The sequence below is a fragment of the Siniperca chuatsi genome, linkage group LG16 (genome assembly GCF_020085105.1).
Source record: "Siniperca chuatsi isolate FFG_IHB_CAS linkage group LG16, ASM2008510v1, whole genome shotgun sequence".
Classification (NCBI taxonomy): domain Eukaryota; kingdom Metazoa; phylum Chordata; class Actinopteri; order Centrarchiformes; family Sinipercidae; genus Siniperca; species Siniperca chuatsi.
This window is the reverse complement of record NC_058057.1, coordinates 11300985-11325931: the sequence shown is the minus strand read 5'-3', so window position 1 is coordinate 11325931 and position 24947 is coordinate 11300985. Positions and strand designations below refer to the sequence as shown.

The following is a 24947-nucleotide window of genomic DNA, read 5'->3' as shown; positions in this document are numbered from 1 at the left end:
ACGCTAAAATCTTTCCAGAATGATGTTTAGATATGGTGACTGCTGAGGTCATGTAAGAAGTTTGACTTAAATCTGTTGTTTGTTGAATTTATTAACACATGCATTTTATCTTGGAATAGAGGAAAGTCATGAGAATAGTGTTTGAAACCATACTGTGAGCCTGGTCCCACTGAATGCCCTCATAAAGTTTTCCCAAATACAGTACAAGACCATGCGGTGCAGTAATGTGACATAATGATTCACACCAGATGCCTATGCTATTAGAGGATCAACACACTGTTTAACAGTTTGTAATGTAGGATTAAAAGGTACCCCTTTGGCCTTTCCAGATGTGATGCAATCCGTAAGCAAAAAAGTAAATGGCTAATCAGACCATATTACCATTTTTTCACAGTTTGGTTGGACAGATTGGTGCATTCGCTTTTGATACAAATGGTTTCTGACAATGTTATGACAAATTCCAGCCTTAAGATGCTCACAACAAACTGTTTTTGTTGAGTTTATGACAGAGGCGTCGATTCACTTCTGTGGTTATTTCTGAGGCACAAATCCTCAATTCGTTTGCCTTTCCAATTTGGTGACTTAACGACAACCAATCCTTTTTGCCAGTGCAATTTGTTCACATTTCTTTCTGAGACTATTCTCCTTTCCACATTATACATCAATTTCTTTTGAAACCAATGGACATGAAAGTATGACAAGGACTATTAAGTCTCCTTGGAACTATATTGATTGCCTCGTGTTATGCAAAATGTCTCATAAAAGTAGCAATAGGATCATACTAGGTGACACATACTGCTAGCTGGCACTGAACTTGATGACATGCTCATCCAGCTGCCTTTATAATTATGATTAGCTTAGTACAAAGTACTTTTGTCTGTCCCCTGGATTATGGGTGGGTACTAAAGTAGTATAGAAGGCATGCATTTTTACAACACTACATTCAATTTTATTTTATTGATTTTATTGAATATCAACATTTTAACAGCATATTGCAAGATATTACTAATTGTACATGGCAGCAGTATTAGATTTGGAAAGTACATTAATACTGAATGAAGGCTTGACATTTTTTTTAAAATCATATTGGAGAAACCTTGATGAACTCTACTGATCTGCTGGTGCCCTAAACTCATGTCATGTGCAAGCAATTAGCACCAGGTTATCAACAAAGATCAGCATGAGTCATGAGAGGGGCTACCAAGATCCAGGTACAACCAAGTCCTGTCAATGAACGCTCTATTCACCAACACAAGCCGGCTAACCAGTCAATCACAGATCCACAGCAGATTGCATTTATATGAGATTCTGATTTAGAGGGGTTCAGTCACAATTCCACAAATGGTAGCTTTGCACCACTGGCTCCTCAACTAAGCCAGTACATCAAATGTCTAAACCTGCGATTCATTTCTCACTGCACACGATTACAGCTGTTACAAGACATGAGCAGGGTATACAAACATATCTCACCACAGTCTGAACCTGACTCACATTAAATATTAGTATGTGAGAAAAGCTTGTTATCACAAAAATCGGAAGCGTTGCTTGCTATGCGACAAAACTTGGCCGCAAGAAGAATTCTGATGCCACTTAATTACGATCAAAGAATCATGAAGCGTAAATCAAGCAGGCGTTTCTCCTTCCACTACACAGGACATTTTCTGTCCATGTGGGTGCCTGCTTTACTACAGGACAGGTGTACCACCTCCCTCCCCGGAGCAAGCAATTTAACAGAAGGGAGGGTCCACTCCGGGCTCGCTGTTTGGGTAAGTGGAATACAGTTTCGAGGTTTAGCTTGTTGATTATCATTATGTTACCGATAATGCACTTTCAAACAGTGACTATGTAATATCAGTGGCATTTGAACTTGTGTCAGACAAAGTCCTACTGTCTTCCAGGAAGTTTTTCTACTTAAGTGTCCTTTGATAGCCTACCTCATGTTCTGAATTCTCTTGTCCTCCACTCTTGCCCACTTTGCCAGACTCCTGAAAAAAAACGTTGAAGTACTTAAGTCAACTTGACATTACCAGACACGTAGGTTGACAACAACAGTGAGCAGTTTATCAATGAATGCCGCCATGTAAAAATCGTAGCTAAATTTAGCATGCCTGCCCACCCAGTCTCACACTCCTGCTTGAATACATTGGTAAGTCTGCTGCTAGCTAACAAACGTTACTTCAGACTTAATAGCATTCACACGACCCCGGCTTTCATCTTTAAAAAAAGATACAAAGCGCTTACATTTACACTTAAAAACAGACACACATTGTCTGGGAAAGCATACGCATTCAAAGTATACTAACCTATCTCACTTTTGGATAACGGCGCTTTTACGTTATTTAAATAAGGCAGCACAGCGTACCAAGTGCTAACATGTTGGCAAATAGCGGCTAGCTGGTGATGATCGCTGGCTGGCTAACGTTAATGTGATGGGACAATGCGCTGATAGCTACATTTCTTGTTATGAGGCCGGTCAATCAATAAATACACTGAAATGCACCTCATGCAAAATGTATTTCCAACCGTCATAACCTCTTGGCAATTCTCAAACTCACCTTATCTTTTTTCGTTTTATTCGGCATTGTACAACCGTAGCCGCCCTTGCTCCCCTCTCGGATACTCCACAATCAAAACCTTGACAACTCTCAGGGCACCACACTGCAAGGCGGTTCAGCCTGTCCTCACCCTGTGATTGGTTGCTGTCTGTCAGATGACTCCAACGTCTCAGATTACCGCGCTGAGCATTGCGAGACAGTGGGAGCCCCCTGCCGGTGGCAGGTCGGCTATTACAACACATGAGACAGCAGGCATCGTCATGTTCTCCTTCACGATGTCTGGCATGCTGGGCTCGTCATGTCTTCTCTGTTTGTTACTTTCAAATCCTATCCCATAATTCCCGAACTATAACTCCCCCAACATTCACTTTTAAAAAAGTGAATGTTGTAAAATGCACGATTGATAACCTTGAGTATAAAAAAAATCAGCAAAAATATAAAAGAAAAAGCATGAGAAAAAGCATGTTTAGCTAATCTACTAACTTCATTGTGTGCAGTAGTTTATTTAATTTTCCGTTTTTACCCATATATATTTTCCTCTAGCTGGTGAACACCCCTATGCCACACAGGTTTCTAGAACAGTTTAGTAGAACCTTCTTTCAAAACAGCAGCTGGTATCTCAGTGTTGCATTGCCGCCATCTACTGGAATTTTACTGTCACTTACTATTTTTTACACCTGAATTGTATTAATAAATTTCCATTTTTCCCAAATATCTAATAATTTTTTGTCTGTAAATAGGTCAGTATACCCCCACCCCTATAAAAGGCCCTTTTCACTTAAGACACTTTGACATGTCAGAGAAGGGAAAAGCACAGGTGTAAATAATAAAATGAATTATGTCTGAATTCTTCAATTGTGCATGCTGGCTCGCTGTCACACTGTCATACTTACTGGGACAATTGAATAGAACAGAGCCACCATTAAGGTTATGAGTAACACATGTGCTTTTCCTACTATGACAAGCCAAAATGTCTGCTGTGAAAAAGTCCTATCTAGGCCTAAGGTGCTATAAAGTGACTACAGACCTTCTGTAATCTTGACATCATGGCCTCTCCCTGCCTCTTGCTCATCTTCTCGTTATGTCAACCCTTTCTTGTAATTACTTTTCATTTTCTGTCTATGGCACTATTGCCATTCTTGCATCACCCCTTCAGACTATTGTCAATGCTATTAGAATGATCTAGTGGCTGACTGTGAGGCAATGTCCTTTAAAATAAGTCTTAAAAAAAAGTATCAGTATTGTAATATTTGTTTATCAACCACCATTCATGTCCTTGAATATGCCTTTGCAATCCTGTCCTAATCTAGCCATTTGTGTTGGGTGACTCATCTGTGACTTAAAGAATCAGTAAGGATGAACAAAACAAGACTTGTTAACATGGTAATTCTTTATTTGTGTCCCACCCATTTCAAATAACCATATCAGTTTTGATATATATTTACAGTTCACGTAAGAACACACAAAATGACATTGGAATGTCAATAAATTAAAGAAGAATTGATAACTCAAGATACAAAAAGTGACAACTTCAAAAAGTAAAAAAAGAAAAAGGAATGAATCTGAACTGCATATGGTCCTTGCAAGGGGAAATAAAGTGAACTTGGTCAAAAAGGGGTTAAGAAGGGGGGACATTCCAGGCTCATTTACAACATTAAACTTTGAATTTTATGTAACACTACAGCTAAAAGCTAGCAGGCAATAGAAACAGGCCTAATCCACCTCCTCCATCCTGGATGTGTCGTCATCGTCCCCTTCAAGTGGGGGCATGTCCTCAGTGGGAGCAGAGGTGGCTTCATCTGGTGTCAGATCATCTTCATCAATACCTAAAAGAGGAAGGAAGCCGATTATAAGATGATGAAGCCAGGTTTGTTTTAAATCATTTTATTGGCAGACGTGTAGCACAGTAAAAGCATGTCGCTGCTGTCATTTATAGCTCAATGTCATGAAAGCTTTACATTGAGTAGATAAACACAGATACTCACCAAGTCCCAGCTTGATCATTCTGTAGATGCGGTTGGAGTGGGTCTGGGGGTCATCCAAGGTGAATCCTGAAGACAGCAGGGCAGTCTCAAAGAGCAGGATGACCAGATCCTTCACAGACTTGTCATTCTTGTCAACCTCTGCCTTTTGCCTCAGGGTCTCCACGATGGGGTGGTCAGGGTTGATCTCAAGGTGCTTCTTAGCAGCCATATAGCCCATGGTGGAGTTATCTCTCAGGGCCTGGGCCTTCATGATCCTCTCCATGTTGGCCGTCCAGCCATAGGTGCTGGTGACGATGCAGCAGGGGGAAGAGACCAGGCGGTTGGAGACTGTGACCTGTGGAGATAAACAAGAATTAATACCATTTTCTTTTTTGCCTTATTTGTACAACAGTTGATTATACACAATGGGAAGTTATACAACACCTCTTGTTTTGTTTTATGCTTTTAAACTGATTCATCTGCTCACCTTCTCCACCTTCTTCTCCAAAATGTCCTTCATGATCTTGCACAGGTTCTCAAACTGAGCCTTCTTCTCCTCCTGCTTCTTTTTCTCTTCCTCATCCTCAGGCAGCTCCAGGCCTTCCTTGGTCACTGAAACCAAGTTCTTGCCCTCAAATTCCTTCAGCTGCTGGACACAGTACTCATCGATGGGCTCGATCATGTAAATGACCTCCAGGCCGGCTTTGCGAAGGCGCTCCACGAAGGCAGAGTTTGCCACCTGGTCTTTGGTCTCACCTGTGAAATACAGACATGGCAATGCTGTCACACATTTATGTAATATCACATTAATTAACTCACTTCACCTAATTTTAGAAAGCTTGTTCATTTACATTAACAGTTTATTATAGATGAAAAGCATCCTCACCAGTGATGTAGTAGATGTGTTTCTGGTTGTCTTTCATGCGTGTAACATAGTCCTTCAGGGAAACCATCTCATCTCCAGAAGCTGAGGTGTAGTATCGCAGCAGCTCAGACAGTTTCTTTCTGTTTTGAGAATCCTCATGGATGCCAAGCTGAAAGACAAATTAAACTAAATGTCAGTAACATGCAGTTGACAACAAAATTGCATCAGTAGACATCAATTCACTTGACATTTAATTTTGGTAAAAATTACATCTTCTCTTCATTCTGATACTGGTCTATAAGGTGTAACCATTGATAACCAGAGTGCCTCCATTTAAACAGAAGATGGCAGTAAGGAGCTCCAAACAAGGCTCTAAGCAGCTTTATATTGGGACAATATGGCAAAAGGTTCAGGCAGATGGCTACTGCGTGAAAAGGTCAGAGGAACAAACAGTAATATTTAACTACAATTCCAAAAGGTGCTTGTTAAGCTTTGCACTTTGAGCAACAGTAAGCTCCATCCGGCTAAAATTCAGATCAATTGTCTTGATTTGAGATGACATTAACATAGTATCAAAAACAGGGTTTTAACACAAGGTGGCTGCCAAAAGGGTGGATGTGACAAGTTTAGGAAAACTCGCAGCTTGCACGGTGCGAGGTGAGGACACTAACCTTGATGTTCTTTGAGAAATGCTCGTAGTACTTTTTGTAGTTGTCCTTGTCCTCAGCGAGTTCAGTGAACAGTTCCAGGCACTTCTTAACCAGGTTCTTGCGGATGACTTTCAGGATCTTGCTCTGCTGCAGCATCTCTCTGGAGATGTTCAGGGGCAGATCCTCAGAGTCCACCACACCCTTGATGAAATCTGATAGGATGGATAAAGACAACCTGGTCAGCAATATATTTAATTTTCTAAGATGATATATTATAATTATTTGATTTATGAGCAAACTGTATAAGCTAGTAATTCCACATTTGGGTTAATACTCACTGAGGTACTCTGGAATCAGCTCATCGCAGTTGTCCATGATGAAGACCCTGCGCACATACAGCTTAATGTTGTTCTTCTTCTTCTTGTTCTCAAAGAGGTCGAAGGGAGCGCGACGAGGCACAAAGAGCAGGGCGCGGAATTCCAGCTGACCCTCTACTGAAAAGTGCTGTGGCGGGAAAAAGGGTTGATTAGGTCAGTTATAGGGTCAGTTTTCAAATTTGATTATATAATTTATTAAAATATGCCCAATATGGAGAACTTACACATTTTCAAATTTTTAAAAAAACATTAAGGGACCTACCTTGACAGCCAGGTGGTCTTCCCAGTCATTGGTAAGACTCTTGTAGAACTCTCCATACTCCTCATTAGTGATGTCATCTGGGTTACGGGTCCACAGGGGTTTGGTCTTGTTCAGCTCTTCCTGGTCAATGTACTTCTCCTTGATCTTCTTCTTCTTCTTCTTCTTCTTGTCACTAGACTTGTCGTGGTCGTGCTCCTCATCTGACCCAATGTCCTCAATCTCGGGCTTGTCCTCGTCCTTCTCCTCTTCTTCATCCTTGTCTTTCTCCTTCTCCTCCTCCGCCTCATCGTCACTCACCTCCTTGTCACGCTCTTTTTCCACCTGAATAAGAACATGACTCGGTCACTGGCCATGATTTTTGGAGGACTTTGTTAACCCAGGTTAACTGATGTGAATTAATTTCGCAATTTACTACACAATTCAAATGCTTAAGTGCTTACAAAGAGTGTGATGGGATAGCCAATGAACTGTGAGTGCTTTTTCACAATCTCTTTGACTCTTCGCTCCTCGAGGTATTCTGACTGGTCTTCTTTCAAGTGCAGGATCACCTTGGTGCCACGCCCTATGGGCTCAGCTGTATGGGGAAAGAATCGGTCAAAAGTTACAGATAACCCTGGCACCTCTTATAGGTACCCCTTTACCGATAAAATTTAATTGTTAAATAGCAATAAAGCAATGGCCTTTACATTACTTACAGCTGTCCACTTTAACTGTGAATGAGCCTCCAGCAGACGATTCCCAGGCGTACTGCTCGTCATCATTGTGCTTGGTTATGACTGTCACCTTCTCAGCCACCAGGTAGGCGGAGTAGAACCCCACACCAAACTGACCGATCATGGAGATGTCGGCTCCAGCCTGCAGAGCCTCCATGAAAGCCTTGGTGCCAGACTTGGCGATTGTGCCCAGATTGTTGATCAGGTCAGCCTTGGTCATGCCGATACCTGTGTCAATCAGGGTCAGGGTGCGTTCCTCTTTGTTGGGAATGACTTCGATTTTGAGGTCCTTGCCACTGTCTAGCTTGGAGGGGTCAGTGAGACTCTCATAGCGGATTTTGTCCAAGGCCTGGTCGGGGATTAATTAAAAGGTTTGACAGAAATGTAAACGATTGCCTTTAAATTATTCAGTATTTGTCAAAAAACAAGCTCAATAAGCATCTTTGACACAACATGAGATTAAGTAAACAGCTGTAGACTAACACTAAGACAAACTTACATCTGAAGAGTTGGAGATAAGCTCCCTAAGGAAGATCTCTTTGTTGGAATAGAAAGTGTTGATGATCAGGGACATCAGCTGAGCAATCTCAGCCTGGAATGCAAAGGTCTCAGCCTCCTCCTCCATTGGTTGGTCATGTGATTCAGGCATCTAAGCAGAGGGGACAAATGAATATTGGTTTTTAGAACATGCATACATCATGGATTACACTTGCAATGCGCACACACATAATAAATGGTATGTCCTGACAGCTGGCACCATCTGCATTCCTAAAGCAGGCCTACACAATTATTTGAATTAGATTACAGAACTGAATGCATTGCCACAAGGAATAATGTTGTACTTTTTTGTACGACTAAACTTTGTCCCATTTGTTTTCATCTAGATTGTGCAGTTATACACAGACATGTTATGGACCTGTGTGCGCAATCATGTTCATTGGTCTGTGGACTGGCTGCAGCACAGTGAATCCCTACGCTGTCACACCTACAACAAGCACTGTAAATCACCCACAGGTAAGTAGGCTAATTAAAGTTACACCTAATACAATAGAATTATACACCACCACAAACCACCAGTCTCAATGACTACATTAGAGCACATCCAATACCTTTGACACAATCTCAGTCTTTATTACATGGCTATTATGTTACACAATGTGTATCAAATGATATCTTCCATTATCTGTAAGTGCCATTATCAAAACGCTGACCTAACAATCAGCTGACAGTTAACATCAGTTTTATGAAGTAGAAGTATGGTATGCATAAGGACAGCTTATGTGTGAGCATGTATCACTTGTGCAGGCAGGTGGTGTGTGACAGACTGTCCAGCTCTGCTCACTGCACCACCTGCCTATGATCCATCTTTGGCAAATTTAACATTATTTTATTATTGCAGTTTTTAAGATTCCAGATCCAAGACCTCAATAGAAAAGGGAAACAGTGATGAATTACTGTATTTCAGCCCACAAATGTAGATAAATAATGACATAAATAATTATAAGCTTAATTACATGAGCTGTGATCCTCTCCTACTGCAATTGACATGATCGGTTATTGGTTTATCAGAGAGCACGTGGCTAGAATCACATATCAGCATGAACAGCATCAGCAGAAATGGCTCCACCTGCCGGTTTCGCAGGCGAAATGCAAGTTTCTAGAAGGTACCAAGAGGCTAGCAGAACTCTCTAGCAGTTTCCATAGGAATCGAAAGCTCCTCCTCTTAACCATCTGAGGAGGTTCTGTGAATAATGTCCCTGTACTTCACCGATCTTGCACTGAATCAGTGTGTCGGCAGTGGATGGCACAAACTGACAAAAATCTCTCTGCTCGGGAAATCTGATTGTGGTTCATTAAATTGTGCGCCTACTTAACGTAATCCCTGCCTGCCAAGCGCATCATGTGGCTGCAGTCACCAAGCTTTGAGCGATGCAAAGGTAATGTGGGCGGTATAGTAGCCGAGATAGTGTTGGAAAAAGTTTTGACATGTGCAAATAACGCCGATATGCCAGGGGAATCACGTTGACACGACCGTTACAAACCTTGATTTGTAGGAATGTCAACCAAAAATATTAATAAATAAATAAATCACACGCCTGTGGTTGTTGTATTGGCATAATCTGATTATAACACGATGTACATTAACTCCATGTTATGCTACCTTCACTTAAGTCATCACCATTTCATCTCATGTTATAAAATATCAGCTTTTATGGAAAACGGCTAAGCTATAGCTATATAACAATTAAGCTAATTAACGTTAGCTAATATGAATGTCAAAGTGTGTAATATTATATTTTAGCAGTTGGCATCTCCATTGAAACGTTATCATTATATAAAAATATTTAATTTATTTACCTTGGTCCTTAGTGTATCGAAAACCCCGGTGTGAAACGTGTGGTAGTCGTTTCTAAGTCGCAGAGAACCCGGCTACTGAAATGTGCCTTGCAGGGTAGCAGTGCAGCTTTTGTACCCTTTCCGAGTGTTCGAGAAATCCCGACCTGAGCTTCCAGAACCATCTGGAATCTTCCTCGCTACAGCTCGGTGGTGGGCGCTGACTGGCCCAGTGGGCTGTCAGTCATGATGGGTGCACACGCCTCTCTGTGCATTCTTGGCTGGAGGAGGCGGGACTAAAAGAGGAGGAGGCTGAGCCGGGCGAGGAAGGCGTGCGGAAGTGAAAACTAGAATGAACCATGCAGTGTTCACTGAAAATTCCAGAACATCGAGTAACACAAGTGAAGTTGATATATGAAAGTTGCTTCACCTTCCCCTTTCAACCGATTTTAGCTTGAAGGAACTAAACAAAGTGATGAAATTCAGCATGCAGTAGACTCAAGCGAGATTGCAGGTTTTATTTCGAAATAAATTTTATTACAAATTTGAATGCATTTCATAGAAAACGTAATACTTACAAAAAGAGACATAAGCCAAATCCCCAGTGGCTTTATATTACTCTTAATGGTTGTGAGTAGTTAAGCAGCTGATACAGTGTAGACTAAGCCACACTGTGGCCTACATTAATTCCATTAATTAACTTGTATTGACTAGTTAATACTGATTAAGAGATGAGAGTTGTATTAGAATGAAATGTCTATTTGACGAAGCAATATAACTTACAAAAATAAAAATTAAGAAAGCAGGAAAGAGTCTACTAAGTATTTTAGTCAACTTCCTCCATCCTGGATGTATCATCATCTCCTTCCAAGACTGGCATATCTTCATCAGCAGGCTGAATGAGGTCCTCAACTGCAGAATCATCATCATCAATGCCTGTGAATAAGAATGCAATCATTAGCAACCCAAGCCACTTATTAATGTATAATAAGCAGACTAATACCTGTAATGTCTCTAATGTCAGTAATCAGGTAGAAAAAAAAACGTACCAAGTCCCAGCTTGATCATTCTGTAGATGCGGTTGGCATGTGTCTGTGGGTCCTCCAGTGTGAACCCTGAAGACAGCAGGGCAGTCTCAAACAGGAGGATGACCAGGTCCTTCACAGCCTTATCGTTCTTGTCAGCCTCTGCCTTTTGCCTCAGGGTCTCCACGATGGGGTGGTCAGGGTTGATCTCAAGGTGCTTCTTAGCTGTCATGTAGCCCATGGTGGAGTTATCTCTCAGAGCCTGAGACTTCATGATCCTCTCCATGTTAGCTGTCCATCCGTAAGTGCTGGTGACAATGCAGCATGGGGAAGCCACCAGGCGGTTGGAGACTACAACCTGTCAATAATGAAATGTTGCATTATAGTCAAGATCAAACTAAATTGACCATACATACATATAAGCATATTTGTAAGGGAATGTTAAAACAGATTAGATCATGTTTCTGCCTCTTCCAATACCTTTTCAATCTTCTTATCAAGGATGTCCTTCATGATCTTGCAAAGGTTTTCAAATTTATTTTTGAGCTCCTCCTGCTTCTTTTTCTCTTCCTCATCCTCAGGCAGCTCCAGGCCTTCCTTGGTCACTGAAACCAAGTTCTTGCCATCAAACTCCTTCAGCTGCTGGACACAGTACTCATCGATGGGCTCGATCATGTAAATGACCTCCAGGCCGGCTTTGCGAAGGCGCTCCACGAAGGCAGAGTTCGCCACCTGGTCTTTGGTCTCACCTGTGAAAGTTAATGTGAATTAATTTCATCCATATGCTAATTACTTAATCACTTTTGAGAAAACTTTAAAGCAAAAGTATAAAAGGAAAAGAATGGAAATTGAGTTGAATAGCTAACCTGTGATGTAGTAGATGTGTTTCTGGTTGTCCTTCATGCGTGAAACATAGTCTTTCAGGGAAACTAAATCATCTCCAGAGGCTGAGGTGTAGTAGCGCAGCAGCTCAGACAGCTTCTTCCTGTTCTGAGAGTCTTCATGGATGCCAAGCTGAAACATGAAATGATGTGTTACTCATACTGAACATTAAACATGTGAAATTCAAATTTTCTATCTGAAGGGTTGCAGTTATTAAGAAATAAAATCAGATGGATCAACCTACCTTGATGTTCTTTGAGAACTGCTCGTAGTACTTTTTGTAGTTGTCCTTGTCCTCAGCGAGTTCAGTGAACAGTTCCAGGCACTTCTTAACCAGGTTCTTGCGGATGACTTTCAGGATCTTGCTCTGCTGCAGCATCTCTCTGGAGATGTTCAGGGGCAGATCCTCAGAGTCCACCACACCCTTGATGAAATCTGAATAGAGAAGATAAAGACTGCTTAGCCTTCCAAATTTGAATTTCTGAAAATTAAAGACACAATAATCCTACTAATAATTATGACCTATGACTGTTAGAACGCATAGTTTTAAGGCCGTTAATATCTTAGATTGGACTAAGAATTTGTAAGTGAATAATTAGTAATAATGTAACTTACTGAGATACTCTGGAATCAGCTCATCGCAGTTGTCCATGATGAAGACCCTGCGCACGTACAGCTTGATGTTGTTTTTCTTTTTCTTGTTTTCAAAGAGGTCGAATGCAGCCCTTCTGGGTACGAAGAGCAGGGCACGGAACTCCAGCTGACCCTCCACTGAGAAATGCTACAGAGACAGGAATGAAGTATGCATTTATTAGCTTACAAAACATTTTGCAAAAAGATAGTTTGGTGTCACTGTTCGGCATGTTTATCATCAGTAGACTTAGCTTACCTTGACAGCCAGGTGGTCCTCCCAATCGTTGGTGAGACTCTTGTAGAACTCTCCATACTCTTCATTGGTGATGTCATCAGGGTTACGGGTCCAGATTGGCTTGGTCTTGTTCAGCTCCTGAGCATCAATGTACTTTTCCTTGACCTTCTTCTTCCTCTTGTTCTTGCCATCCTTTGTGTCCTCATCCTCATCGGAGCCCACATCCTCAATCTTAGGCTTGTCCTTGTTCTCAGCAGCATCTTTCTCAACTTCCTCTTCCTTCTCTCCCTCTTCAAGGTCCATTTCCTTCTCCCTTGTCTTCTCCACCTTGAATACATGAAAAGATTGGTGGTTTAGGAATTGTTATGTTAAAGTTTGTCAATATCATTGGTTATTATCAGGTTTTAAGATGGCCAGTTCTTATTAGTAATGGAAGCTTACATAAAGTGTAATAGGGTAGCCAATGAACTGCGAGTGCTTCTTCACAACTTCCTTGATGCGCTTCTCCTCACAGTATTCTGTCTGATCTTCTTTGAGGTGAAGGATCACTTTTGTGCCTCTGCCAATGGACTCTCCTAAAAGTAGCAATAAAATCAATGATGAGAGCAGTGCCCGGTAATGAGTCAAATTATATTTATCATTCATCATTAGTATTATTAATAGTGTTATATCAATGAGGGAAAAAAAACGTACCAGGGTCAGATTTGACTGTGAACGAGCCTCCAGCTGCAGACTCCCACACATACTGCTCGTCATCATTGTGCTTGGTTATGACTGTCACCTTGTCAGCCACCAGGTAGGCGGAGTAGAACCCCACACCAAACTGACCGATCATGGAGATGTCGGCTCCAGCCTGCAGAGCCTCCATGAAAGCCTTGGTGCCAGACTTGGCGATTGTGCCCAGATTGTTGATCAGGTCAGCCTTGGTCATGCCGATACCTGTGTCAATCAGGGTCAGGGTGCGAGCGTGCAGGTCGGGCCTGACTTCAATCTTCAGCTCCTTGCAGGACTCCAGTCTGCTGGGGTCTGTCAAGCTTTCATATCTGATTTTGTCCAAGGCCTGTCAGGAAGGGGTACGCTTGTTAAAATAGGGATGTTTGTACACATGTATGGGCTGCTTTCTTTTGAAAAACAAAGGAACATATGGTGATAGAGTGCTGATTTTACTTACATCTGAGGCGTTGGAGATGAGCTCTCTAAGGAAGATCTCTTTGTTTGAGTAGAAGGTATTGATAATAAGAGACATAAGCTGAGCAATCTCAGCCTGGAAGGCAAAGGTCTCCACTTCCTCCTCCATAACTTGTCCAGCTTTCTCAGGCATCTAAAGTAAAGCACACGTTATATTATGTTTAATAAAATCTGGATTCATACTTATGCTTCTCGTGCTTAAACATACTTCTTTTCTCAAAAAAAAATTATTTATGTGTTAGATATCTAGGAAATAATTTCCTGCTGTTATATTTGAAATCCCTTCCTCCCCCCTCATGGCTTGAGGAGGGTCGCTATTGCTGATGGTGGATGAACACATGTTCCTTCTGTCAATCAAGGACTTGCCATTTGGAAAATGGGTGGAGTTCTGATGCTTTCCCCAACCCCGAAAGGCTTCACCATGCGTCATTCAACACCTTTAAGTTAAAGGAAGGAATAGCAGCAAGATGGAAGAAAAACTAAATCTGTTTTTTTCTTCTATAGAGCAGTAATGATCTATTGTATTTTTTCACGAGTGAGGCATTTGTATTGAGAACAAAAGAAAACTGCCTCGTAGTAACATTTCTTCAGGTCCTTATTCAGAAACGTTCATGATTAAAATAGGCCATACAAAAGTTGGCATCTATGTGATTCCATTGCATTCAAACACTTCCCCTGCTACTGGAATGTTTTTTGATACTTTTCTGCACCAAGGTGTGAAACTGCTGTATCTGCTCTTTGTGCCAACTGGTCTTCCTACTCATCCGCCATTGCTCTCACACTCAGGGTCACCCTGTTTGCCATGTGCTCCATGCATGTTACAGTCTCACTAGGATACTAATGGTAAAGACGCTATTCTGCCACGCTGCAAATAACTGATATTAAACATCTAAATTAAGTGTACTACTTTAAGTTATATTTGTGTAATTTTATCAGTTAATTGTTTCATTTTTATTTATTTTAATTTGTAGCAAGTATTCTTCCTGTTCTGCCTGTGCTCCTACCATATAAGGACCCAATATACTGTAAATTTTACAATTGCAATTTCTTCTCATCTAAATTGCAAAGCAAAAACATAGCTGTATTTGATTTTGTGTTCCAGTCTTACCTTGAAAATAATCTTCTTCTACTGTCACTTCTTGAAGATAGTCGTCAAATGTATCACTGAGCTTGTCTTCTCTTGCTTCGCCGCTGCTGCTCCTGTGGGCCGTTAAGTCTCTCTTGGTGAGTTCAAGTGAGTATCTTTTTCGATGCAGACCCCACGACATGCCGGTGTCTTTTTATACTTAAGGGGGTGGCTTCTCGAAGCTCCCATTCAGAAGCTTCCAGAAGATACGTTCACTACAGTTAGGGGGGTGTTAAGGAAAAGCTGGGAAGGGGTGGTGGCGAGTGAGACACCAGAGTCCTAAAGGTTATGTGCCCTTATAGGGCTGCAGAGTCACAAGGAGTGCCTGTCACTCACAGTGAGAGCACTCCTGATAGCTTGTCTAGCTCTTAGGCCCCATACCCCCCTGTAAGCGTCACAGCTGTGCAGTGCCTTTGCTATCAGCTGCTGTCGCGGTGCCTTATTGGACACACACACACACATACCATAGGGCTTCCTATGGACAGCAGGCCCATTTCTTTTTTTGGTGTGCAAGATTGGGGTGAATCTCAAAGGTTTCACATATTTGAAGCAGTAAGACAGCATATCTCAGAGAAGCCGAGATAAACATGAAAAGAATTTGCTTCTGAGATTCTTTGTGAGTGTACATGAGTTTAGGTCAGATTTTAAAACATAGTTCACATTAATAAACTTTATTATAGCAGCACCAGATCCACCAACTGGAAATTTTCCAGACCTTTCAGGCGGATCTTGTGGCCTTCATCACCGGATGGACTTTGCAAACAGAATCAGAAGCCTTTACATGAAGATGTCAGAGTTTATTGGCCACAACTGCAAAAGTTTTTGTTGGGATAATTAGCAGGCCCTGGTCTGATGACCAAAGACAACGTTATGGGGATTTTGGACTGAAAAGTTCAGCAATGTAGGCCCTGCTCTGGGGCTTTGACATGTATGTCTTATGGCTAATTATAACAATTAAAAAATTGCTTCTAAGATCTACTAAGAGCACAGGGAACAGTAATTACACACAATTCTGGTTAGCAAATTTGAAAAACATAGGCTACAGTGTGTTGACAAGGGCCGTCAGAGCCACTAGAGAAGGGAAAAGCTTCAGGCTCACTAGCATACTGTAGTTTGACCCCTCGCCCTCCATAGCACTTGCAATATACCATAAAAAACTCAGACAGATGTTTTTAAATGTGGAACTACACAGTAAATACAAGCCCATATAAAATTAAAGACTAGTATTCTCTGGTCCAGTGTGAGTGTTAATGGCTTCAGCTGACCAGAGGATGGCAGTATGTTACACTCGCTACAGATCTGTTATGTAATCACAATGTTGCCAGTTGATAACAGACACTACTAGAAGCTGACTGTCCATGTAACTGAGAAACATGTCGCAATCACTGCAAGATGATATTTTCTGAAGCAGAGAGCCAGATTCCCCATAGTTTAAATAGTTTGCTAGAACAAGATGGTGAGTCCACGCATGTGTAAAATGAAGAGTGATACAGGAGTAATACAGTAATTCTGGAATTTAGAGCTGGATGGTGGAGGTGTATATACTGGGGTGCCCATGATATGACATCCTTATTTTAATAATTTGATTAAAGCATAGTCCATGAGTTTGTTTTTTTTTAAGATATAGTCTACTAGACAAGTGTTTATTTTGTCCATGCAAAGGATAGCTACTTTATACAGCGTTTTCTCTAGTAAAGAGAAATATACAATTTCCGTAAATCTAAACATATCCTGTTTGCCTTATACTTATAATAGAGACGTATTGTTTGTATTTTTTCTATACAGATGCGACTTTATATTGACCTTAAATTAAGTTGTATCTGCGTTGGTAATATCCAGTATTCTAATACACATTCTGTATTTTATTATATAATTACAGCTGTTTTAGTAAGAAACGGCATTTAATAGGTACAATTTATCTGTCAGGCGTCTTCATTACTAGTCTGTTAGGTGCGGGTTATTGTGTTTGAAGACGGTTTCTACACTTACGCACTGGTTATTTTTCTAAGGTTGCCTCACATGACTTTACACTTCCCTGTACGCATGGCTGCAGGACTTGCGCTGTTGGTAACATCCGGGTATCGGACAAGGATGAACGCCAATTTCCAAGATGGCGGCGGAGGGAGGAGGGAAGGAGATGAACGAAATTAAAACTCAATTCACCACACGAGAAGGTGTCTACAAACTCCTCACTCACTCCGAATACAGCCGCCCGAACAGGGTGCCGTTCAACTCGCAGGGCTCCAATCCCGTCAAGGTCTCCTTCGTCAATGTAAACGACCAGTCCGGCAACGGCGACAGGATCTGTTTCAATGTGGGCCGGGAACTGTACTTTTATATCTACAAAGGCGTGAGAAAGGTAAACAATATTGACTGCAGCAACGAAGCCCGCGCTGTCCAGGAGCAGCCCATTGATATGGCATCTTCAAACGTGTTGCACCCCGGCTGTCAACTCTCTTAGCTTCTGTCATTGAAGTGCGCAGGTTGTCAAGACAAGGCCATGTAGCAGACCAAGCTAAGTTAGGAGCTAATTAGCATTCTTCGCTAACATCGCCACAGTAACGTTAGTTGTTTAATTGCCTCGATGAGACTTGTGTGCACTTCAGAGTCCGCCAGTTGTTTGAGTTCTCAGTCAGTGAGAAGCTGCGGCATTAGATTTCCCAGTGAACTGGATAAGTTAAGTGAGAAAAGGCTTGTCATGTCTTATGATGTGTTTGTTTATCCCTGTTCTCTACATGGTGAAGCTATATATGGGTGGCAAGTTGTCAACAGTGCTCACCAGCAGGGTCAACTTTGGCGTTTCTATTACAGAACTAAGTGCTCACATTGTACACTATTGGAGTGGTAGTGAGGGGTGTTTGTTATTCGTGATGTAATGATGTGTGTGCACACTACTGTCAGGGTTTGGATGTGATGCAATGTGATCCGCTGTTTGGTTGCACACAGTGATGTCATTGCAGCAAGCCACGTTTGGTCTTGTTAGCAGGAATGGTGACTGTGACAGTGGTGATCATGCTGATGATGTGGTTGTCCCTGAGGCAGCTACTGAATATGCAATCTAACAACAGCAGCAGCCTAGCCTCCCAATGAGAATGCTGCTATTCCTCCAATTCAGGTGCTCTCAGTGGTCTCTCACAATCTCACAGCATAGTATAAACTATGAGAAGATGTAGCACTTATTTAACTCTTTTTTTCTGTAGACTCAACCCAGCCAAAGACAGGGTAACTGGTAATGCAGATAATACCCGAGTATGATGGAAGTATTTTTGTATTTTTAATTATTAATTTCTTGGACAATATGAGATCATCCCATTCTTGGAATCCAGGCGTGGTACAGCCCATATGACAGAAACAGCACAACAAAAAGGTGATGTTTTGGAGGTTCTCCCAAATTGTAATGAGCTCTTGCTCCCTGCAGCTCTTGATTTAACTAACTCACTGTGACTGCATCTTATTTTACCCTTCCTGAAATGATAGCGGGTCAGAAAACAGGGAGATCTGTTAGATGAAAGTCAGTGAAGGAAATATAAGTAAAACAAGTCATGCTTCCTGATTGGTGATGGGGATTATCGGACAAGTTGTCAACATTAGTGTGTGGCCCAAGCACTAAATAGGTGGGAAAACACTGCATATCTATTAATTCAGCCCGTCTCATCTTATATTTATTTTAATGTTGTGTCTTGCCTTTAATTCTGATGTTAGACAATCACTTCCCCCACTGAGTTGACCTACAAAATTGTACTGTTTGTACATACAAACAGTAGTCTAGATCCAGCTTGTGTTTGATTTAATTACTGTTTTGTGGCTTTTCATTGAGTAGCTGAACTTTAACTGGCAATATGCCAACCATTTCTAACCAAAAGGGCACAGAGTAAAGCCACATCTAGACTGAACAAGTCTTGGGTTGTTTATACCCCTCACTCACCCTCACATTTAGATTAATGTTCGAGCAGTCTCTCTCTTGTGTCTAGGACACTGTTATGGAATTGTTATTGTTATTTTTATGAAGTCTCGAAGCTGTGTAAAATATTTTGGTAGCCAATAGGGCAAACTTAGCATCATTGTAATACTTGACCTTTCAAAGTCTGCCAAAGATCCTTATTTTATTTAGAGCTTCCTCGCTTTGACGACACTGACAGATTTATAGTTACATCCCCTAAGCTTTCTGTCTTCCTCCTTATATTGCATGAAAACAGACCACAAGAGAGTTGCAGACTCTTTCGGTCATGAATAGGGTCCGTTTTGGGTGTAAACTTGTACAACGAGTAATGTTCTACTTACTTGTGTCACATGGTATGGGAAAATAGACTTAAAATACCACATTTTAAGTTCATTGAAACTTCATTGTCACGTTTGGTTTAAAATGAGTTGTGTTGTCAACCACTTATTGGAAGACAAACTAAACAGTTAACCTATATTGTCTGGCTGGGCGGGTCTTCCTGTTTATTTTTGTAAAGACTTTCCATGTTTCACAATTTATTATCATGCACCAGGAACATTTGGTTGGCACTTCGTAGACATCAACAGAGAGTAGATAGCAGCCAACAATTCTCTTGAGATATTTTCCCCCAGCAAGTATTGAGCGATTTTAGTTTTAAAAAGTGGTATTTTTCTGTCGACTAAAAGTTGAATTGACCCCATTTCTGGCGTTCTGATCTGGGGTAAGCTGTCCCCTGGTGGTATTTGAGAGAATCAAATGTAATTTATAGGATTGATTTTCTTTACTGTGACTGAAGTATAAATGGATTATGTGTCCATCGTCCTATACAAGAAATCTTTAGAGAAAAGCTGTGAGATACAAGTGCTGAGTTGTGGAGTTAAGTATTGGAGGTCACCTTGGAGGAGAAGCAATGTCTGAAGTATAGTTAATACGCAGTTAGGTTTTATTTTGAACAAAATAAATAGTAGTGTGTAAATAAGTTAGTGTCCATCACAATCACAGCTTTTTGTCTTTTCTAAGCAGTGTCAAAACTACTTTAAAAAAAATACGTGTGTATTTCTCATTGTTCTAGGCTGCCGATCTTAGTAAGCCCATAGACAAGAGGATATACAAAGGAACGCAGCCCACGTGTCATGACTTCAACCCCCTCACAGCTACAGCAGAGAGTGTCTCCCTGCTGGTGGGCTTCTCAGCAGGCCAGGTGCAGCTCATAGACCCAATAAAGAAGGAAACCAGCAAACTCTTCAATGAAGAGGTGGGTTCCGATCTCAACTAAAAGATATTGAAGACAACTTTAATCACACTGCTAACATTTAGTTTCAGTTGTCCACTGTTAGTAAAATAATGGAATAACTAGCTGACCAGTGTCTGTTTTTCTCTTTCTCTGTTTCTTTGTCCCTCTCCCCCCAGAGACTTATAGACAAGTCACGAGTAACGTGTGTACGATGGGTTCCTGGTTCAGAGAGCCTGTTTTTGGTGGCTCACTCCAGTGGCAGCATGTATTTATACAACGTGGAAAACACCTGTGGCACCACGGCACCCCACTACCAGCTCCTTAAGCAGGGTGAAAACTATGCTGTGCATACCTGCAAGAGCAAGTCAGCTCGCAACCCGTTACTGCGATGGACAGTGGGTGAAGGGGCGCTCAATGAGTTTGCCTTCTCCCCAGATGGCAAGTTTCTGGCTTGTGCGAGCCAGGATGGCTTCCTGCGGGTGTTTGGCTTCGACGCTGCAGAGCTCCATGGAACAATGAAGAGCTACTTTGGTGGCTTACTGTGTGTGTGCTGGAGCCCAGATGGACGATATATTGTGGCAGGAGGGGAGGACGACCTGGTGACGGTGTGGTCATTTTCAGACTGCAGAGTGATTGCACGGGGGCATGGTCACAAGTCGTGGGTGAGTGTGGTGGCATTTGACCACTGTACCACCAGTGTGGAGGATGGTGACCCCCCTGCTGAGTTCAGTGGTAGTGATGAGGAATTCCATGAGCAGACTCACTTTGGTGCAGGCAGAGACAGAGCCAACAGCGCTCATTCTCGGCTTTCTAAGAGAAACTCTACAGACAGTAGGCCTGTTAGTGTGACCTACAGATTTGGCTCAGTGGGCCAGGATACCCAGATGTGTCTGTGGGACCTAACGGAGGACATTCTCTTCCCTCACCTCCCTTTGTCCCGCACTAGGACTCACACAAATGTTATGAGTGCCACAAGCCCTCCAGCCACTGGACAAACTACTACTACTACTGCTACTACTACTACTACTACTGTATCCACCACTGTATCCACCACTGTATCCACAACTAATCCCAGTGGCACCAATGGTACAGACAATGCGAGCAATAGTAGCACCAGTGGCAACCCAGCTAATTCCCTCCCCAGCACCCTGCCTCGGTCCAACAGCTTGCCACACTCCTCCAACCCGACAGGGGGCAGCACCCCCAACAGCCACACAGGCAGCAACAGCAGCAGCACCAAGGGCAACAGCATCATTGACAGTGCTTTCATTGCCACTGGCGTCAGCAAGTTTGCTACTCTGTCGTTACATGACTCACGCAAGGAGCGCCACGAGAAGGACCACAAGCGAAACCACAGCATGGGTCACATCAGCAGCAAGAGCAGTGACAAGCTGAACCAGCTCAGCTCATCACGGACGGCAAAAGCTGAAGCAGCTAAGACTCTGGGCACTATGCTGTGCCCGCGCATGGAGGACGTGCCGCTGCTCGAGCCGCTGGTGTGCAAGAAGATCGCTCACGAGAGACTCACTGTGTTAATCTTCCTTGAGGACTGTCTGGTAACAGCCTGTCAGGAGGGTTTCGTTTGCACATGGGCTAGGCCTGGGAAAGTGGTGAGTGACAGGCCTCTCGAGGACACTGTCATGTGACACCTCTTAACTTACATTGTCCCGAGTACAGGCATTTTCTCGCTGCATTCAGAAGCTGTTAACGCCACTGTGCAGCCAACGGTTTTGGTTATTTCATGCAAGATTTATACTAAACCCTCAGCATTTTGATGGTTAATAGCACATCTTCCCCGACAGTAAACCTCATGGCCTCACTATTCTGCCTCTTTTAATACATTCAAGTAACACTGTTGTTTGTTATCAATGTGTGTTATCTGTCTCTCCACAGGGATTGCTATCATCTCAAAACAACCCAGCCAACTCCCCCAGTGGAACAGTAGTATAGCCCCAGTGCTGGTGCTGCTAATGACAGCTCCATGCAACAGAGACGGGGATGACCAAGGCCAAGTCCCTGCAGCGCTTCTTCACACACTGTCACACACCACATGACCTCCAGTGTTACCTTCATTCTCATCACTACAACCACCCAAATGCTCTCTTTGTGTTACTGCTCATGTTTTGATAACCGATGTTGGCCAAGCCAGGGTTAGAAACTTGACCCCCTTTTTGTCTGGGTGTTCAAAAGGGCGCTATTGGTAGTAAGAGGGCAAGCTTTAAATTGTCCAGGAGGTTTATGGGAGGGGTTGACTGGCTCATTGTTCCATCTATGGTCATATCAAGTTGCATCTAGTCTGAAAATAACAAACTCTAGTATCCAATCCTTTGTGCCTGTAGATCTTCAAAGACTAGACATGCTGTAAGCATTGTGGTGATGCCTCAACCTAACCTCTTGTATGGGTTTAATTTAGACATTTTTCCAATATTTTCCTATATTTTGTTTCTTCAAATGTAGTTACAGATAAAGGGAATAAGATGAGGGATTGTTTTGGAGCAGCAGCATATCCCCAATGCCAAGTCTCTTTCATTTGTCACTTCCTGGGCAATCCCTTGTGCAGCCCCTGTCTTCGACACCTATTCAAGAGAGACTGGAGCTTTTTTACTTCCTTTAGAAATATTTTAATCAGAGGTATAACACTTTAAAGTGTATTTGCACAGATTTTCTTTCATTGTTTCTTTTGCCCCCCTCCCCACCCCCATTTTGAATTCATGACGGTGGAACACAAGCGAAATATTTTGAAGACAGCTTTGGAAGCACTTGGGGAAACAGCTTGTTATTGCCCTCTGTCTCAACGCTGGATGCTGCAATCGTAGTTTTTTATATGGAAAAAAATTGTTTGCACTTAATAGTTTGTTAGAGGAGAATGGCTTTACATTTTTGGAGTGTGTAAGGACTCCTTGACAAGGTTGAAATATAAATAGAATTTAAAAAAAACTTTGTATCTATTGAACATTTATTTTAATATTGTTTCAGATTAAATGGGCTCTGTATTATATGTAAATATTGTACTTCAATGATTTATGGGTGAAATGATCATTATTACATTAGTTCAAAGATCCTCATTTCAGAAAATAGTGATATTTCTAATACAGAAAATCTATACATAATATTAAAATGAATCTTGAATATGCAGGTGAAAATGTTTCTTTTCTGTTGTACATAAAGAGAATTCAGGTGTATTTTTATTAATGAAACGTTTGGTATAGGAGATGTCTATGAAATCCTCTTATCTAACAGGTAGTGCTGAACGCTAGCTAGCCTGTCGCTGCAGATTGATTTTACAACATAGGCAGGCGCAGACGCAGCGGCCTAATTCAGCCATCACTCCGAGCTCAGGTAAACCACAGGAGGACTAACACTGGCATAGATCCCCTCACTAGTCCCACCCATCAACATGTGTGTGAATTCACATTAACTAACAAGCAAGACTGACAACCATGTTCTGCAGACAGGGCTGGAATCTATGAGTCCTTTTATTATGAGTAATAATTACAAAACTGCTGCTGAACTTGTGAACAAACATTTGACACTGTGTTGAATACCAACTGACTACTGTCAGCACTTGATCGTGTGAGTGCTTGAGGTGAGCGTGTTTTTTTCAAGCACCCACGTAGGAAGACTGAGGATTTTAACAGTGGGAGCCATTTCCTCCATGTGACGCCTATTAAAACAGCTTTGACAGAGCACATGTTCCATTTGTGTTACTTTGTTATATAAGTGTACGCACTCATCACGTGAATCAATGTCTTCATTGTAATCTATTGTGAGTGTGATACTTCCTTAGTTGGGAATATACCTTAATGCTTCCATCCACATGAGGTCAGAGGTCAGGCTCAACACACAACATGCATTTCTTAGGTATTCTTCTGACTCATACCACTAGCTCTTCCATTGTAGTGCCGTTTAGCTCAGCCTGTTTATGCTAGCAGAACATTTTACCTGTAATTATATACCACGAGGAAGTGGAAAGATTATGCGTGAGACTTATAAGATAATACTGGTATTAAATCAGATCTGGCAGGTCATGTCCTGACATGATCACCATCAGGAATTACGGGAATTGAAATATAGAGCTTCCACACACCATGTGAGGTATATTCTACAGTATGTATGAGCAAAGGAGCTCATCAACAGGAGTTGGGTATATATCATAATGTGTTAGTCCAGAGTCCGTTCTTTCATGCAGGCCAGTGTAAACAGGTAAATATGTTGAGCACGTTCATGAGCAGTTGTTGGTTTTTTTGTCACACTAGGAGGTAGCAGAGTTATTAAAAGCCCTGCCACACATTTGTTTTCAGTTATGAGCTAATTAGACCTCCTTTCTGCCATGCGGTAAATTACGTGAGGTATTAAACCAAAGTGTATTAAAGACCCTGCACACCCACACAGGTGTTTTCACTTATGATGCCTGATTAGGCCTCTGCTCTGATTGCTTTTGGGTGAAACTATGTTGGGAATTACCTGAGATCACCAAAATCCATATACTAATAAAAAAAAGGTAATGTGGTGTAATTTGTCCCACCCGAACAGGAACATGTAGGTGCAAGAAAACTGACTGAGGGCGATGTCAGTCAAGCACAGTTAAACCTATACACAGCCCTGAGCAGAGGCCTAATCAGGCATCATAAGTGAAAATACCTGTGTGTGTGGACCAATGGTGTGGGCCTTTAATACAAAATGGTAACGGTGCTGCATGTACAACAAGCAGGAGAGTGATGAAGACGTTGAGGCTTTTTTCCCAGCAGACGCTTTGACATGTCACAATAGGAGAAGCGCATGTGTAAATAATAAAATTAATGACGGCTGAATTCCATTTAGTTATGGATTTTATAAGTGGAAAACAGTATGTAGGCCCACAGCTGTATGCTACTTACACAACAAGATGTCAACCCACTACAAATGTATATGGGTTGTAAATGCTCCGTCTGCGATCAAGTCAATAACAAGTAAGGGGAATTATT

General features: G+C 41.9%; 3 protein-coding genes and 1 long non-coding RNA gene across 8 annotated transcripts in view; 2 read left to right on the top strand and 2 right to left on the bottom strand.

Annotated features, from left to right (window-relative positions):
* The window catches only part of ppp2r5cb (protein phosphatase 2, regulatory subunit B', gamma b), a 32924-nt gene extending 30213 nt beyond the window's left edge, over positions 1-2711 (bottom strand). For both annotated transcript variants that reach the window (XM_044170317.1, XM_044170318.1), the window contains exons 1-2: positions 2556-2711; positions 1935-1985 (exon numbers count right to left, since the gene is read on the bottom strand). In XM_044170317.1, coding sequence (XP_044026252.1) covers positions 1935-1985; positions 2556-2582 — 78 coding nt within the window. In that variant the 5' untranslated portion in view covers positions 2583-2711. The remainder of the gene's footprint in view (positions 1-1934; positions 1986-2555) is intronic.
* On the top strand, positions 928-11494 carry LOC122863648. 2 transcript variants are annotated; one of them, XR_006375055.1, is made up of 6 exons: positions 1116-1766; positions 5108-5314; positions 6468-6564; positions 7465-7591; positions 8271-8400; positions 11327-11494. It is a non-coding gene; the product is annotated as an uncharacterized LOC122863648 (long non-coding RNA). The 2 variants fall into 2 exon arrangements; XR_006375054.1 differs by lacking the exons at positions 5108-5314; positions 6468-6564; positions 7465-7591; positions 11327-11494 and having other exon boundaries at positions 928-1766; positions 8271-9239.
* On the bottom strand, positions 3931-15061 carry hsp90aa1.2 (heat shock protein 90, alpha (cytosolic), class A member 1, tandem duplicate 2). 3 transcript variants are annotated; one of them, XM_044170312.1, is made up of 12 exons: positions 14792-14986; positions 13667-13816; positions 13383-13555; positions 7369-7562; positions 7114-7247; positions 6674-6994; positions 6373-6538; positions 6056-6246; positions 5406-5553; positions 5007-5275; positions 4541-4874; positions 3931-4381 (listed from the first exon to the last, which is right to left on the bottom strand). In XM_044170312.1, the coding sequence occupies exons 2-12, from the start codon at positions 13814-13816 to the stop codon at positions 4269-4271; spliced, it is 2193 nt and encodes a 730-aa protein (XP_044026247.1). In that variant the 5' UTR covers positions 14792-14986; the 3' UTR covers positions 3931-4268. The 3 variants fall into 3 exon arrangements, with proteins under 3 accessions (XP_044026247.1, XP_044026246.1, XP_044026248.1); XM_044170311.1 differs by lacking the exons at positions 13383-13555; positions 13667-13816; positions 14792-14986 and adding exons at positions 7886-8035; positions 9745-9912 and having other exon boundaries at positions 7369-7735; XM_044170313.1 differs by lacking the exons at positions 3931-4381; positions 4541-4874; positions 5007-5275; ... (4 more) ...; positions 7114-7247; positions 7369-7562 and adding exons at positions 10224-10656; positions 10770-11103; positions 11226-11494; ... (3 more) ...; positions 12517-12822; positions 12937-13070 and having other exon boundaries at positions 13189-13555; positions 14792-15061.
* A 1584-nt stretch (positions 15062-16645) lies between these two features.
* Positions 16646-23670, top strand: wdr20b (WD repeat domain 20b). Its single transcript, XM_044170316.1, has 4 exons — positions 16646-17168; positions 19822-20004; positions 20160-21593; positions 21877-23670. Exons 1-4 carry the CDS (start codon positions 16920-16922, stop codon positions 21931-21933), a joined length of 1923 nt encoding a protein of 640 aa, XP_044026251.1. The 5' UTR covers positions 16646-16919; the 3' UTR covers positions 21934-23670.
* The last annotated feature ends 1277 nt before the right edge of the window (positions 23671-24947 follow it).

What these genes read in the sequence shown, in the direction of transcription:
- hsp90aa1.2 (XM_044170312.1), bottom strand. Translation starts at nt 13,816, where the DNA reads ATGCCTGAGAAAGCTGGACAAGTTATGGAGGAGGAAGTGGAGACCTTT. An exon ending in TCATCTCCAACGCCTCAGAT is followed by an intron (nt 13,556 to 13,666) that starts GTAAGTAAAATC and finishes CCTTCCTGACAG; the next exon opens with GCCTTGGACAAAATCAGATA. An exon ending in GCTGATTCCAGAGTACCTCA is followed by an intron (nt 6,247 to 6,372) that starts GTGAGTATTAAC and finishes CCATCCTATCAG; the next exon opens with ATTTCATCAAGGGTGTGGTG.
- wdr20b (XM_044170316.1), top strand. Translation starts at nt 16,920, where the DNA reads ATGGCGGCGGAGGGAGGAGGGAAGGAGATGAACGAAATTAAAACTCAA. An exon ending in TCTACAAAGGCGTGAGAAAG is followed by an intron (nt 17,169 to 19,821) that starts GTAAACAATATT and finishes TCATTGTTCTAG; the next exon opens with GCTGCCGATCTTAGTAAGCC. An exon ending in GGGCTAGGCCTGGGAAAGTG is followed by an intron (nt 21,594 to 21,876) that starts GTGAGTGACAGG and finishes GTCTCTCCACAG; the next exon opens with GGATTGCTATCATCTCAAAA.